The sequence below is a fragment of the Aulonocara sp. 'chitande type north' Nkhata Bay genome, linkage group LG11 (assembly GCF_057382095.1).
Source record: "Aulonocara sp. 'chitande type north' Nkhata Bay isolate Kocher_YH1m ecotype deep benthic linkage group LG11, A_spYH_male_GT1.1, whole genome shotgun sequence".
Taxonomy (NCBI): domain Eukaryota; kingdom Metazoa; phylum Chordata; class Actinopteri; order Cichliformes; family Cichlidae; genus Aulonocara; species Aulonocara sp. 'chitande type north' Nkhata Bay.
In genome coordinates, this window is record NC_141354.1 from 18,962,808 (window position 1) to 18,975,927 (window position 13,120).

General features: G+C 40.3%; 1 protein-coding gene across 1 annotated transcript; it reads left to right on the top strand.

Annotated features, from left to right (window-relative positions):
* Positions 1-604: 604 nt before the first annotated feature.
* oprd1b (opioid receptor, delta 1b) lies at positions 605-5,442 on the top strand. The gene is made up of 3 exons (XM_086309924.1): positions 605-924; positions 2,224-2,579; positions 2,757-5,442. Exons 1-3 carry the CDS (start codon positions 713-715, stop codon positions 3,284-3,286), a joined length of 1,098 nt encoding a protein of 365 aa, XP_086166050.1. The 5' UTR covers positions 605-712; the 3' UTR covers positions 3,287-5,442.
* The last annotated feature ends 7,678 nt before the right edge of the window (positions 5,443-13,120 follow it).

The following is a 13,120-nucleotide window of genomic DNA, read 5'->3' on the forward strand; positions in this document are numbered from 1 at the left end:
CTTTAAACATTTGCAACCCATCGCTAAACAGTTATTGACTGATCTGCCATAACTAGGATGGATGACAGGAACAGCAGGAAAACCACAGGTTTACAGAGCGTGTTTGGCGAGATCTATTTAGGCAAAATTACTAAATTAGGGTGCAAAGGTCACTGATAGGATTCATGAGTGAAATGATAAACTGGTTTAACCATTAAAAAACAGTTAACATAATTGAGTTGTTAATAAAGCTGGTGATCTGGTGTCGTTTTTAACATCGGCTGACTTCCTCGTTTACTAATACATCATTAATGTGTAAAGTTCTTAAAGCACTTGCTGCTATGCAGTAATGCTATCAAAAGCAAGCTAAATGTTTCCCTGGTGCTGTCAGGTGGTAACGTGATGGTGACCGCCCGGTGAGAAGAGTCAGGCTGTAGAACATGTTATGGCATCTTGGTTATGACTGGCAATCGTCTGATGATGAAGCATTTTTAATTCACGCGTTCTGAAAAAAAGTCTCTTTAGGCAAGGTAAGAACTTGTCAGGGAAACGGTCTGCTTGTTCTTTGTGCGCCAGTGCGCAGAGACGCACGCGCCACTCACACGCGGGCGGGCGAGACGCAGAGGCACAGCTCTCACATCCTCCGAGCGCCCGATGACTTAATTTGTCGCACAGTTTTCGTGCGCTCGTACTTCTCGAATTATTGCGCTCTGTTCGCACCTGGATCCCCGCAATGGAGTTTTCCACTCTTCTCCCGGACTATTTCTACTCGGTCTCAGTAACTCCTTTCAATGTTACGCGCTCTGAGGATCTGCTTTCCATTCCTGGCAACGAGACCAACAAGGACAGAAGACTTGTCATCCACGTTTGCATCACGGCTCTCTACTCTCTCGTCTGCGTGGTGGGACTGGTGGGAAACGTGCTTGTAATGTACGGGGTGGTCAGGTAAGAAGGACACGCTATTCAGATAACGATAACCCAAAGGGAATGTGTTGAAAGGAAGACAAAATAATTTACTTGCTCGACACGTTTTAAAAGGTGAAAAGCGACACACTCATGCACATATGACAGAAACCCCAATATGGATAGGATAAATATGTTTTCATGTGATCAGGGTTTATTTTAAATGACCATAAAGTACTCTGTATGTTACCTATTAAAATATAGCAGAGCAATTTCACATATTTCTATTCGAGGGAAATCCATTTTCACTCTCGTACTTTATTTGTGATGGTCCCCTTCGTAACTGCCCACAGTGCCAGTTGCGCCTGAGAGCCGCTCTCCATCACATCCACCCACCCACCCACCCACACACACACACACACACACACACACACACACACACACACACACACACACACACACACACCTCCCACATGTAAGAAGAGGATGGAGCGTAATCTACAGTTTAGCCCTGAAATTATTTAATTGCACCAATTATTCCTGTAAGAGAGTGGGGTTGTAAATTGAGATGATAAACCAAAGCTCAACCTTAAAAAGCGATACTGTGTCGATATGATGTATTCTCGATTTTGGGGATTTCTTTTTTAATTTTTGAAAAAGAAATGAAGAAAACTTTAAATATATCACTCACACTCCCAGGCAAAGCAGTTACATGATGAGATCAGTGCTGTAATACATAGATGTCTTAATACCTGGGAATAAGATGTGTCTCCCACAATCCTTTCAGAGTCTGATATTTTACAGCAAAACACTTCAGAAACATAATTTAATCAAATGTGACCCACAGAGTGTCATGTTGTGGGCTGATGTGGAGCAATCCATATTAAAAGAGCCAGGCAAATGTTAAGCTGGCACTCAGAAAAAAAACACACACACACACAAAATAATTTTAATCTAAAATCAAGTAGGAGTTTGGAGGGCTTTGAGCTATAATCAATTCATTACATGGAAATGTGTTTTAATGGAGGCTCCAGAGAAGCTGACGAGCTGCTGTGCATTTAGTGTAGCGCTCTAATGACATTATGCACCTAAAAAAATCTTATTTATTTAGAGGAAATAGCAGATTATTGGTTTTATGGTTAAATGAATTAAATAAAACTTTGTAACTTTTAAAATTTTAATGGAAGTCGTGAGTCAGCCACACGAGACATCCTCTTTGTGTTATAGCAACAGCCAGACCTTGGGAAGAAATCCAGTCTCCTCCAGCTGACAATTGTTCCCATCCGCTGTGTGTCACAATCTGTTTAAAGTGTGCTCTGCACTTTTCTTCCCACCAAACAGGTACACGAAGATGAAGACAGCCACAAACATTTACATCTTCAACTTGGCTCTGGCCGACGCTCTCGCCACCAGCACCCTTCCTTTCCAGAGCGCCAAGTACCTGATGAGCACGTGGCCGTTTGGGGAGCTCCTGTGTAAAGTGGTGATAGCCATTGACTACTACAACATGTTCACCAGCATCTTCACGCTCACCATGATGAGCGTGGATCGCTACATCGCTGTGTGTCATCCGGTCAAGGCCCTGGACTTCCGCACGCCCGCCAAAGCCAAGCTTATCAACGTCGCCATCTGGATCCTCTCCTCTGCTATCGGAGTCCCCGTGATGATCATGGCTGTTACCAAGGTGACAGAAGAAGGTGAGGGAATTTTCATTGCTGCTGTTAAAAAAAAAAGAGGCGCTGGAAAATACTATTGCTCTGTGAAAACATACTGGCTGTTTAAAAGGAAAAATAAAACAGACTTTTGAGTTGTGTTATTAATTTCAGTTAGCCTCTCCTTCTTTTATTAAACTTGCAATTGTTTTACCTCCTCAGGAGTCACTTTGTGCTCTCTTGGATTTCCTGAACCGGAAAGGTACTGGGACACGGTGACAAAAATCTGTGTATTCATTTTTGCCTTCGTGGTGCCCATCCTGGTCATCACCGTTTGCTATGGGCTGATGATCCTGCGTCTTAAGAGTGTCCGTCTGCTTTCTGGCTCCAAAGAGAAGGACAAGAACCTGCGGCGGATCACCCGGATGGTCCTGGTTGTCGTGGCGGTTTTCATAATCTGCTGGACTCCCATTCACATCTTCGTCATTGTCAAGACCGCTGTGAAAATTGACCGCAAGAATCTCCTGACCATGGCCTGCTGGCATATTTGCATAGCTCTGGGCTACACCAACAGCAGTCTGAACCCTGTGCTGTATGCCTTGATGGATGAGAACTTCAAAAGGTGCTTCAGGGATTTCTGCCTGCCCTATCGCTCCCGCCCGGAGCAGAGCAGCTTCTCCAGAGTCCGCAACAGCACGCGGGAGCCCGCGTCCGTTTGTGCCCCTGCGCCGACAGCGAAGCCGCCCGCCTGACTAGGTATGGATCAGCTGGGTGGGAGAGCAGTGCATGATGACCTCCAGACTGAAGTCACGCAGTTCTCCACCACAGGAGTCTGAATTTAAACATGCAGGCTTCTGAGCTGCTGTTTAAATGAATGATTGATTGTTTTTGAAACTTTTATGTGTCACAAGGTTTTGGGGTGGGGGGTTCTTTCAGGACAATCACAAACATCCCCGTGTGTCCCTGTGTATGATAATATGTATTTAAAAATGCATATAAATTACTGCAGTGTGTAAAAAAATACACACCAATAATGCACCTATCTCAACAGTACATGCGCACTGGGAAGCCAACAAGCTGACTTTTAGCTTTAACTGTGTTTGTGGGATTTCACATATTAGGTAAACAATGGGAGTCATTGCACCATATGTGCTCAGTCCATAAATTAGCAGGATATCAAGAAGGACGTTGATCCTAAGCATACAGACATTGCCAGCAAGGTGTATTTTTATGGCCAAGCGGTGGCGATTGTGTGATTGGCCGAGTCAGTCAGCTGACCACAATCAAAAAGATCATATGTTTTCCTTACTGAAAACCAGACTGACTGATGATGCCAGTCGTTGCTGGCAGAGGAAACACTGCTGTCTCCTCACATGTGTGGAGCACAGACTTTCACTGATTTACAGACAAATATCAGACCCGGGGACTTTATTGATTGCCGCTTGTTATTCATCTAACACTAAAATTGTGGGATCGTTTCATAAAAGGGCTACCAATCTGTTAATCTTACACACAAAGGTTGATTTGATAAAGCTCTTTCAAAGCTGGTGACCGTTTTAGCCAATGTGCACTCTGCCACTTTAGCTGGCCATGTCATCAGAGTGAGGTAGAGGTTCCTTTTTGTTTGGCATTTTTGTTGGAAGTCTAAAAAGTGTCTCAACAACTGTTCAGAATGTGCACTAGTTTTCTAACATCTTATTTTTTCATTTACAAATGTTTATTCTTGCAATTTAACAATTATAAATTGCATGTTTATTCTCTTTCGTTAGCTCTGTTAGCTAGTAAAACCTCCACTATCTTATTGCTGTTGAGCTGACTGATAATTCTCCGTGGGCTGGTCACTAAAAGCAGATTCTTTCATGTCAACACGTTTAAAAACTCACTAATATCATGAATGTAAGGTTGAGGCTTTATTTGCTTTCTGTCTGTGATATTTGAACTAGCAGATGTTTCACATAAGGAAAGATGCCGGTTAAAGAGATATCAAAAAACATGAAAATACTGCCTTCGTGAATAAGCAGCGATGACTGTTTGGCTGACTCTATGTTTCCGCTCCTGTAGTAGTTAGGCAATAACCAAAAAGCTGTTCAGCTGGCAGATGGGTGACAAGCTGAAGGGGACAATGGAAATGCAGTGGAAATGCTGTTTCAAGTCAGCGATAGATCACTAAATAGCCTCAAATTGACCTGGAGGAAAATCTGAATTAGATCAAATGCATTAGTGGGCAGGAAGAATCTTCTTAAACATATTAAACCTAATGGACAATTTTCCAGTGATGATTGCTGGACATTTACACAAGAGAGAGAATTCAAATTGATGCCTCTCGTTTTGATAGTGCAGCAATGTAGTGTTGCTTTGGCAGTATTGTGTATATACACGAGTACGAACTGTGTCAGATCTGTACATAATATCACGGTGTAATGATATTTTTCAGTATTTTGATTGTGATTTATTTTATTTCAGTGTGCTGTTTAGCTGTCGTACCATCGAGTCAAATCTGATATAACTATATACACATAGTTAAAATGTGAGGAGAAGTATTCCAGATCTTGAAAGGAAATAGGTCTCTGTCTCCTGTCTGGACAATCTCTAACTGGGTTTTTTTATAGGCACAGTAAAAATGTCCTGCAATGTGGATGATAGTATTTTCAGCTGAATGAAAGTAAGTAATGCCTTTTTCAACTTGTGTTTCTGTGTTTTTGCAGACAGATGTTTGACTGTCTGTGCTTGATCTTTAAAATCTGTTTATATTCTGCAGTATCTAAAGTACTTTAATGTGCATATGTAATAACTGCTTTTGTTTTTGAAAAACAAAAAAAAGCCCCACTGTCATACAGACTAGTATAAGTTGTATCTTGGACTTTTATTTTGAAATATTGTTGATTATCATCACTGTTTCAATAAAACATCCACCTGTATGTGATCATTATTACAGATCCTGTTAAAAATTACTGACACTGTGGAAGTTTCACATGTGATCTCTTGGTTGGATTGAGTGTAATGAGCAGGCAATGCAGATGGGACATAGTGTCATCTGGTTGCCTGAGCGTAGGGCGTTGGGGTAGGCACAACACATTTAAAGTCCATCTTTAAATTAAGCACAATTTGAAATAAGTGTGGAGTAATCCTGTGATCTTTGTATGAATGGAAGGCTGAGGCTGGTAATCCCCTATACAGCACTGTGCAAAAGTCTCGAGACACCACTCACTTCTTTATATTTTGCTAGGAAAATGGGAAATTTATTGGGAAAATTGTATGGGATATGTATTGAAACACACGTGAACATTTGCGGTTATTTGTTCTGTTCTGTGAAAATTAATAGCCAGCTCTTGTTCCCACTGATGCAAATTACGATTTCATGCAGTGAAGTCATAACAACAACTGGTTAAAACTGGTTTGTTGTCTGGATTTTGATATTTATCTACCTTTTTATATTTATTTAGGTTAACAGTCTAATCATATTCTGATTATTAAAAATAATCTGCTTTTCTTGTCACATAATAAAAAGGCATACAATTCTGTATTCGCACAAGTTATACACTTCAAATGTAAATGAAGCTGTAATACACTGATTACAAATCATTTAGCTGCACCTGATTATATAATGACTGTCGCTTTTGTATGTCTGTATATCTCCTCCTAGACAAGTGGACCAATTTTGATGAAACTTTGCTCAAAGACTACTAACTTCTGCATTTTATAGAAATTCCACAATCAAATTTATTTGTACATTTGACAGCTCAATCCTGCACCAAATGAAACTGAACGCCAGCATTCACTCATGCTCTGGAATATCAGATAAGAACAGTGTGTCAGTTCAAACACATTTCTGAAAGACTTTGTTCATGTGGGATATTTATTTGATAGCTATATCAACAAGCCTTTCTGGGTTTTTTTTCAAAACTTGCCACCTGCATTACCCAGAATGCAACTCTCTAACATTAGTGGTGTGAATTCTCCTGTGTTGTACTCATAGGCACACAGTCTGTGGTTGCTACAAAGCTACAAAAAGGTCTGATCTGCAGTTTTCACCCCCAGCTGATGCTTATTCAAATGACATCCACAAAGCTTCCTGTGGAGCTAGTTTTTATACAACTTATTTTTAATATATGCACAAGTACTCCCAAACATAAAAGACTTTGATGTGTAAAATTGGCGATGTTCAACTTTAAAAACACTTTGGAATCATGTAAAATTCATGAGCGCTGAAAAGAAAGTACAAAAATACAAAAACCTGATACATTAAAGTCCCTGCAGGATGAACAGAGCTTATCCTGAAGCGTCCCTCCCTTGTATCCAAAAGATTTCATTGAGCAGTTCTCAGAAAGCTGTTATTATATAACAAGCCTTTCCACAGCCTACCTTTCAGCTGGTTTGAATGCTGTCCTTTTGCAGGGGCAGCATATGAAGCGTGGTTTGTTCACAGTAGTAACACCTGGTGTGCAGTGGGAAATGGACTGGTTCTTATATAGTTTTTATTCTGCACTATACTGACGCATTCACCAACTTATACAAGCACTTTTATATAGTTTATATGGTTTTAGTTTCATGTACTTTTAAAAACTAAACATTTCACTTACAGGCTACCACGGCTAACGCTGCAATGCATTCTGGGTAGCTAGTTCAAATGGGTTGCACTCAGAATCCTGAATTGAAGAATTCAGAAGAAACTTCTACCATCAGTTTTGCTCAACTTCAAAGCCACAGCACTGATGACAGATCCACAATGTGTGAATTCATGTCCAGTGCTCTTACATTCAGTCAGCTGGCTACAGCGGCCGTCTACACCATTCTGGTTTCTACAAGTCCTGCTTACAAACCAGAGTTTATGTTCCTAACTTGTATTTCTTTTCAGAGACCTTTGCATTCTTAAGCTCTTAACCGCTGCTCCATCTCAAAGCAGCCTTTCCATTACGTCCCATGACGTAATGCGTCATTCGGTTATGTCGCAGAGACTTTCATTTCAATGGAAATGCTAGATGCTTGGTCAGCACACCAAGAAATATTTCTGGAAGAGAAAAGAGGTAATGAAACACACATGGGTACTGAAGACACCAGTTCAGTATTCAGTATCTACAGGCACTTTGATCAAACACAGTAAAACAATCACAGACAAATGCATAGAAGATTTACCCAAACACCACCTACAGCCACACACAGAATCCAAAGTGGAAGACACACTGGCATTTTTAAGCCTGCTCGAGTGGATGCTGTGTTTGGATTCTGTAAAAAGAATCACACCTGTTGAAGGTCTGGGACATCGTTTTATTACGATGAAACATCTTCCCAAGGACCCTGCAGTAGATTGCTATGTGGAGTCATCCCACATGAGCATGAAAGTGTGCCCACTCCTCAGTCCAGAAAATGAAATCGAAAACTTTGTTACCTCAAGTGAAATCATAAAAAACAGAAAACAAAGCAGTCTAGACTGTCATCCACTTCTGACAACCGTGCGATTGCAGCTGAAATCCAAAGAAACCGACAAAATAGAGCAGCTGCACGCAACAGGATCAGCCCGCATTTAGAAGGCTTGCATAGCATGCAGAAGATGACATGTCTTGGGGTAAAAAGGTCAAACCAGTCTCTGCAGATAAATCAGATCAGCAGAGGCTGGGTGTCAAACCTGGGATAACCCCCCCAAAAATCTGGTAGAATCCAATGATTCTAGCATGGAAAGTACAAGTACCTGTACAAGTACAGACAGGGGAGAAGGAACAGTCAATAGAGATCCTGCTAAACGTTGGATTTCATTACGGAAAGGGGTCAAAAACTTTTTCTTAAGGCTAGTTGGCTTTTCTTCAAAAATTGAAGAAACTTAAATTCTTTACCATCAACCCTCCCCAACCGGTCATGGCAGATGGCCTGGTTCTGTCACAGGTTTCTTCCTGTTAAAAGGGAGTTTTTTCCTGTCCACTGTTGCCAAAGTGCTTGCTCACAGGGGATCATCAGATTGTTGGGGTTTCTTTCTTATATTGTGGGGTCTTTACTCTACAGTATAAAACGCCTTGAAGCAACTGTTTTTTGTTAATTTTTTAAAATGTAAAAAATAAAATGTAATCAAGTCTTACTTTCAAGGTGTTTTTTGTTTTGTCACTGGTGTCACTGTCTCTGGGTCTGCCACTTTTTGATAAGTGTTAGCCTGATCTCCTTCAAACTTGAATTGATCAGGACCCTAGTAGCTCCAGAGTTGAATTTGAGGTGACTGGAAATACAGTATACGAAGCAAATACTGAGTTTGAAAGTCGAAATTTGACAAGATTTATTCTTCAACACACCCTGAACGTCATTTCTTTAAGCAGTCTTCAGGAATAGTTCTCCAGGCTTCTTGAAGGACACTCAGAGCTCTTCTTGGGATGTTTGCTGCCTTTTGCTCTGATCTCTGTTAAGGGCGTCTTACACTGCTTCACTAATACTGAGGTCGAGGCTTCGGGGAGGCACATCCATGATTTGATGGTGGTCCATTGTGCGTTTTTCTATCCAGGTATATTTTTTTACTGCAGTGAGTTTGGGATCACTGTCATGCTGAAAATGTAAGCGTCTAGATGATATTGCAGGATGTATCAAGTCCAGATCTGATTAAACTTTTCTGCGTTCATAATTCCATCAATCTTGACAAAATCTGTCTCTCTGTCTCGTTTCAATTTGGCAGAGTTTTTTTGGGGAAAAAAATACTATTTTATAGCTGTCGAACTGTGTTTTATTCTGCATTTTTAAATAGATTTAACTAAAGAAATGGGAACAAATGATCTGTTTTTGTGACATGTGGCTAGTAACACAGAGGCTAATGATGCTATTTAGAATTTGTTCTGTTATCTCTGTCATGTGTAGACACAACGCTGGTTCATCCCTTGCCTTTCTATGTTTCAGTGATTCATAGGTCAGTGTTAAATCTTGTTAAGTAAACAAACAAAAACAAAAATCACTCTTCTGCAAATAAGTGAAAGACGAACTATTGTTCAGGAGCGCTTAAAAAAAAGAAGCAAAACATAAAGAAACAAGTGTTGGTTCAAGACTTTTGCACAATACTGTATTATGCTATTGTTAACAAATCCCATGAGAAGACCTAAATCAACATGCTAGTTTAACTCCCCACAACTTAATGTCTTCTGCTGTGCCTCTTTGGCTCTATAGCAAATCAAAATTAAAGAAATAACGTGTCCTTGTGATTGATAATGTGCTAATGTTGTGCTGGCTCTAGCGATGTGTTTTTAATTATATTTTATTTTTTAATTTTATTTACTCGACTAACTGGTACTCATCTTGAAGAATACAAGGACAGGACGAATTGCGCCGCAGTGCATTCAAAACAATTAAGACTCTCGCTGAGCAACTGCCTGAGAAGAAAACACTACAGACACATTTAACACTTAAGTGACACATGCTTGCAGCGAACGTCAGCTAGGCTTCGGGAAGATGAGGCGAACACAACAACATCTTGGCCATATATATTTATTTATTGTGGCTGATGGATTGTGTGTTCAAATGTTCATTTTTTTAAAGACTGATAAGATTCTCTGCCCAGAATGACTGATGATGTCTTAGAAAACAGAAACCTTAGATGGCATCAGGCTCTCTGCTGAAAGTTGAAATATGTCACTCAAACGCCTGGAGTGAGAAATGTTCAGTCTTGATGTCTCAGACGGTCCTGTGTATTACATCACAGTGCTAACAAAGAGAGACCAGACACATCTGTGATTGGGAGAGTGAAGGAGAGCAGAGCTTGCTGAAGATTTCTTTGAAACCTCACTAGAAGCGTGCTCCTTCTGACAGTCACATGGCTCTGCCTGCACGTTCGCTATTTAAAAGACAAAGCATTAAAAAAATATAAAGAATTTAGTTAAAAACATTTGTCTGGCTTCTGACGTGACTGCATGCTCACCCCTCAAGCACCCAGATTTACAGCACTGCCACAACTGTGACATTTGCTTAATTTTTTCATTGTTTCACATTTTCTATAAAACAAGTACAGTCAAACACTGAGATGCTGTGGTCTAGCTGCAGAGTGACACACGCTTAATGAAGTGCTTTGGTGTTTTAACCCTCGCTCACGGCGGCTCATATGCTCAACAGAATGGAGAACAGAGAAAATCTCACTGAAGCATTCACAACAGCGCTGCATTGTGTGTGTCCCTGCTCATATCGCTTTGCTGGGAGCAAAAGCTCAGATTTGTTGTTTGGCTTAATAAAAGACAATCATCTTGTTTGGGAAACTGGGATAAATACACAACTTGAGCTCTATTATATCGCGATGATGCAGTCATGTAAATCTTTCAGTATAAAAAACATGTCTGCATGGCTGACAGCGTGTTTTCACTTTACAATCTCATCTAGGCTGACAATGCAGAACTGGGCAGAATATGAGCCATCTCTCTCTCTCTTTCTTTTTTTAAAGAAACTGTTAAATGTCTCGGTTTAAACATCAGATAGTTTTTGTGTGGTATAGTGAATAAAATCTGGATTTATGGGATTTCCAAATCAATGCATTATGTTTTTATTTACATTTTACACAGTGGTTTGTATATAAGTCATTGAGTCAGGGACCTATCCTACATAGGAGGCCTGGCTGGATGGTGTAGGTACTAGAATGAAGAGGATACAGTCGTGAAACTTTACAAGCAACCAGTTCAGGTCAGAATAACAGTTTAAAGATGTGGTTTGAGCCTTAATTACTCAATTCCGTCACGAGACTGTCTCAGTTTCCCTCTTCCCTGCTGTCAGTTAGCTGCTGTCCATGAAGGTGACTTAAACCCAGTGCTAAACACAGTCCATAAGACAGATACATCACATCTTGTTGAAGTGATGCGTTGCATACAATTGTGCTTTGCTAGTGTTTAATGTGTTGTGTTATCCTATCGGGACAAGACGTCTTTTAAAAAAAGCATTATTTTCAAAAGATGTTGCGTTCTTTTAAGCCTCTGCACGGCTCTTGATTCACTGCTGTGGGCCTCAGGAGATCCCCTCATACCAGCGGATGAGCAGTTCAACCTATCAAGGCAGTCACTAATAACTCCTAGCATGGATCACAGAGGACGGAAGACCAGCAGCTTAACAGCAAGAGAGTCATTTATTCACTAATAAGATCTGATTTCGGTTCGCCAGCGCACATGCTCTCAGGCATGTTTTCTCCAAGTGAGACTCTCCTCCTATTAAAGCCTGACACCAAACAACATCCTAACATGAACCATGTGCCTGCTTAAAGACAATATCTGCACCTACTGAATGTAGTCTCTTTCCACTTGCTAAATGCAAGTCATTAAGCAGTGCATCTTTAAAGTGCTTTAAGTTGAATAAAAACACACATCAGTGTGAAGTGTGCCATTTGGTCAATATCAGTGTTTCTGAGGCTGCTCCTTCTCCTCTCTACATTTAACCTGCCTAAACACACATTCAGATGCATATTATCCAAACTGTGTTAATTCTATATGAGGCAGAAATTCGATATAAAGACGGATTGATTTGGACAACTGCTTCCTGCTGCACGCATTTAACAGATTCTTACCAGCAAATGAAAGAAACTCGGAGAAAAGCCTCTCCAAAGAATTCAAGTCATCAGCCCACTTTGGATTTTCATGATTAGGTCACACTTGAGAAATAGCACTCAAGACTTTATGAAATAGCATGTTAATTAAAAAAAGCAGCAGGGTAACTCAAGAGCTGCTACATCCCAGATTGATGCAGAGCTACATGATGCTAAATTTGTGATGTTTTCATCTTTTTTTTTTTCACGTGATGCTGCTCATGAAGAGTCTGTCAGAGGTGTGTAGTCTAAAGCCCTGCAGAGAGTGGTACCCAAATATGAGCTTATGAGAGACGTATGTAGATCTCCGAGTGACTGTGCACGTGTGCAGGTGTGTGAGAGTAGCTGTTCTCCTCTTTTATTTGTGAAATGAAGAGGATCAGAGCCAAAAGTGAAAGGAACTAATGGCAGGATGTCACTGCCGACTTCCTGTATGAATGTGAGTCTTTGTGCTGAGAAGCTTTTGGACTATAATAAGATGAATGCTTCAGTATGTGGAAAGCTGATAAAAGCATCAATCCTTGACATCTCCTGGCAACCTTTCCAAACTCTGCAGATTCAATCTCTAACATTTAGCCCACTGATGCCCTGAAGGTGCATCAAAGGAACACTATATTTATTACAGAATCAAGGATCTTTATGTGATCTACACTGGAGGTTCTTTAACAAGTAAAATAAATAAATAATTAATGGTTATTTAATTAGAAATAACATTACACACAGAATAAATGTTTCAGGTCTTACATTGGATTAACGAAATAAGGAAACATTAGTGATATTGATGCAGAACTGCAATGCTTTGTTCACCCACAGGGACTTTATTAGCTACACGTGTCCAACGTCTCCTTAATGCAAATATCTAATTTGCATTAAGGGCTAAAAGGAAAACCTCTCCCTCTGACACACCAGTGTAACTGTGCTGTTTACAGTCAGGATTGCACATGATGGGCTTCGGCCTAAAACTTCTGATACAGTTTAGTTGTTGTTGTTGTTTTTGTTTTTGTTTTTTACCAACAAGGGGAAGATGACCTCAAGTTGAAACCAAACATTAGAATGAGGGAGAAAAGTG

Excerpts from the sequence above, each read along its gene's own strand:
- oprd1b (XM_086309924.1), top strand. The coding sequence starts at position 713 with ATGGAGTTTTCCACTCTTCTCCCGGACTATTTCTACTCGGTCTCAGTA. Across the intron at positions 925-2,223 it reads GTAATGTACGGGGTGGTCAG|GTACACGAAGATGAAGACAG; the intron begins GTAAGAAGGACA and ends CCCACCAAACAG. Across the intron at positions 2,580-2,756 it reads TACCAAGGTGACAGAAGAAG|GAGTCACTTTGTGCTCTCTT; the intron begins GTGAGGGAATTT and ends TTACCTCCTCAG.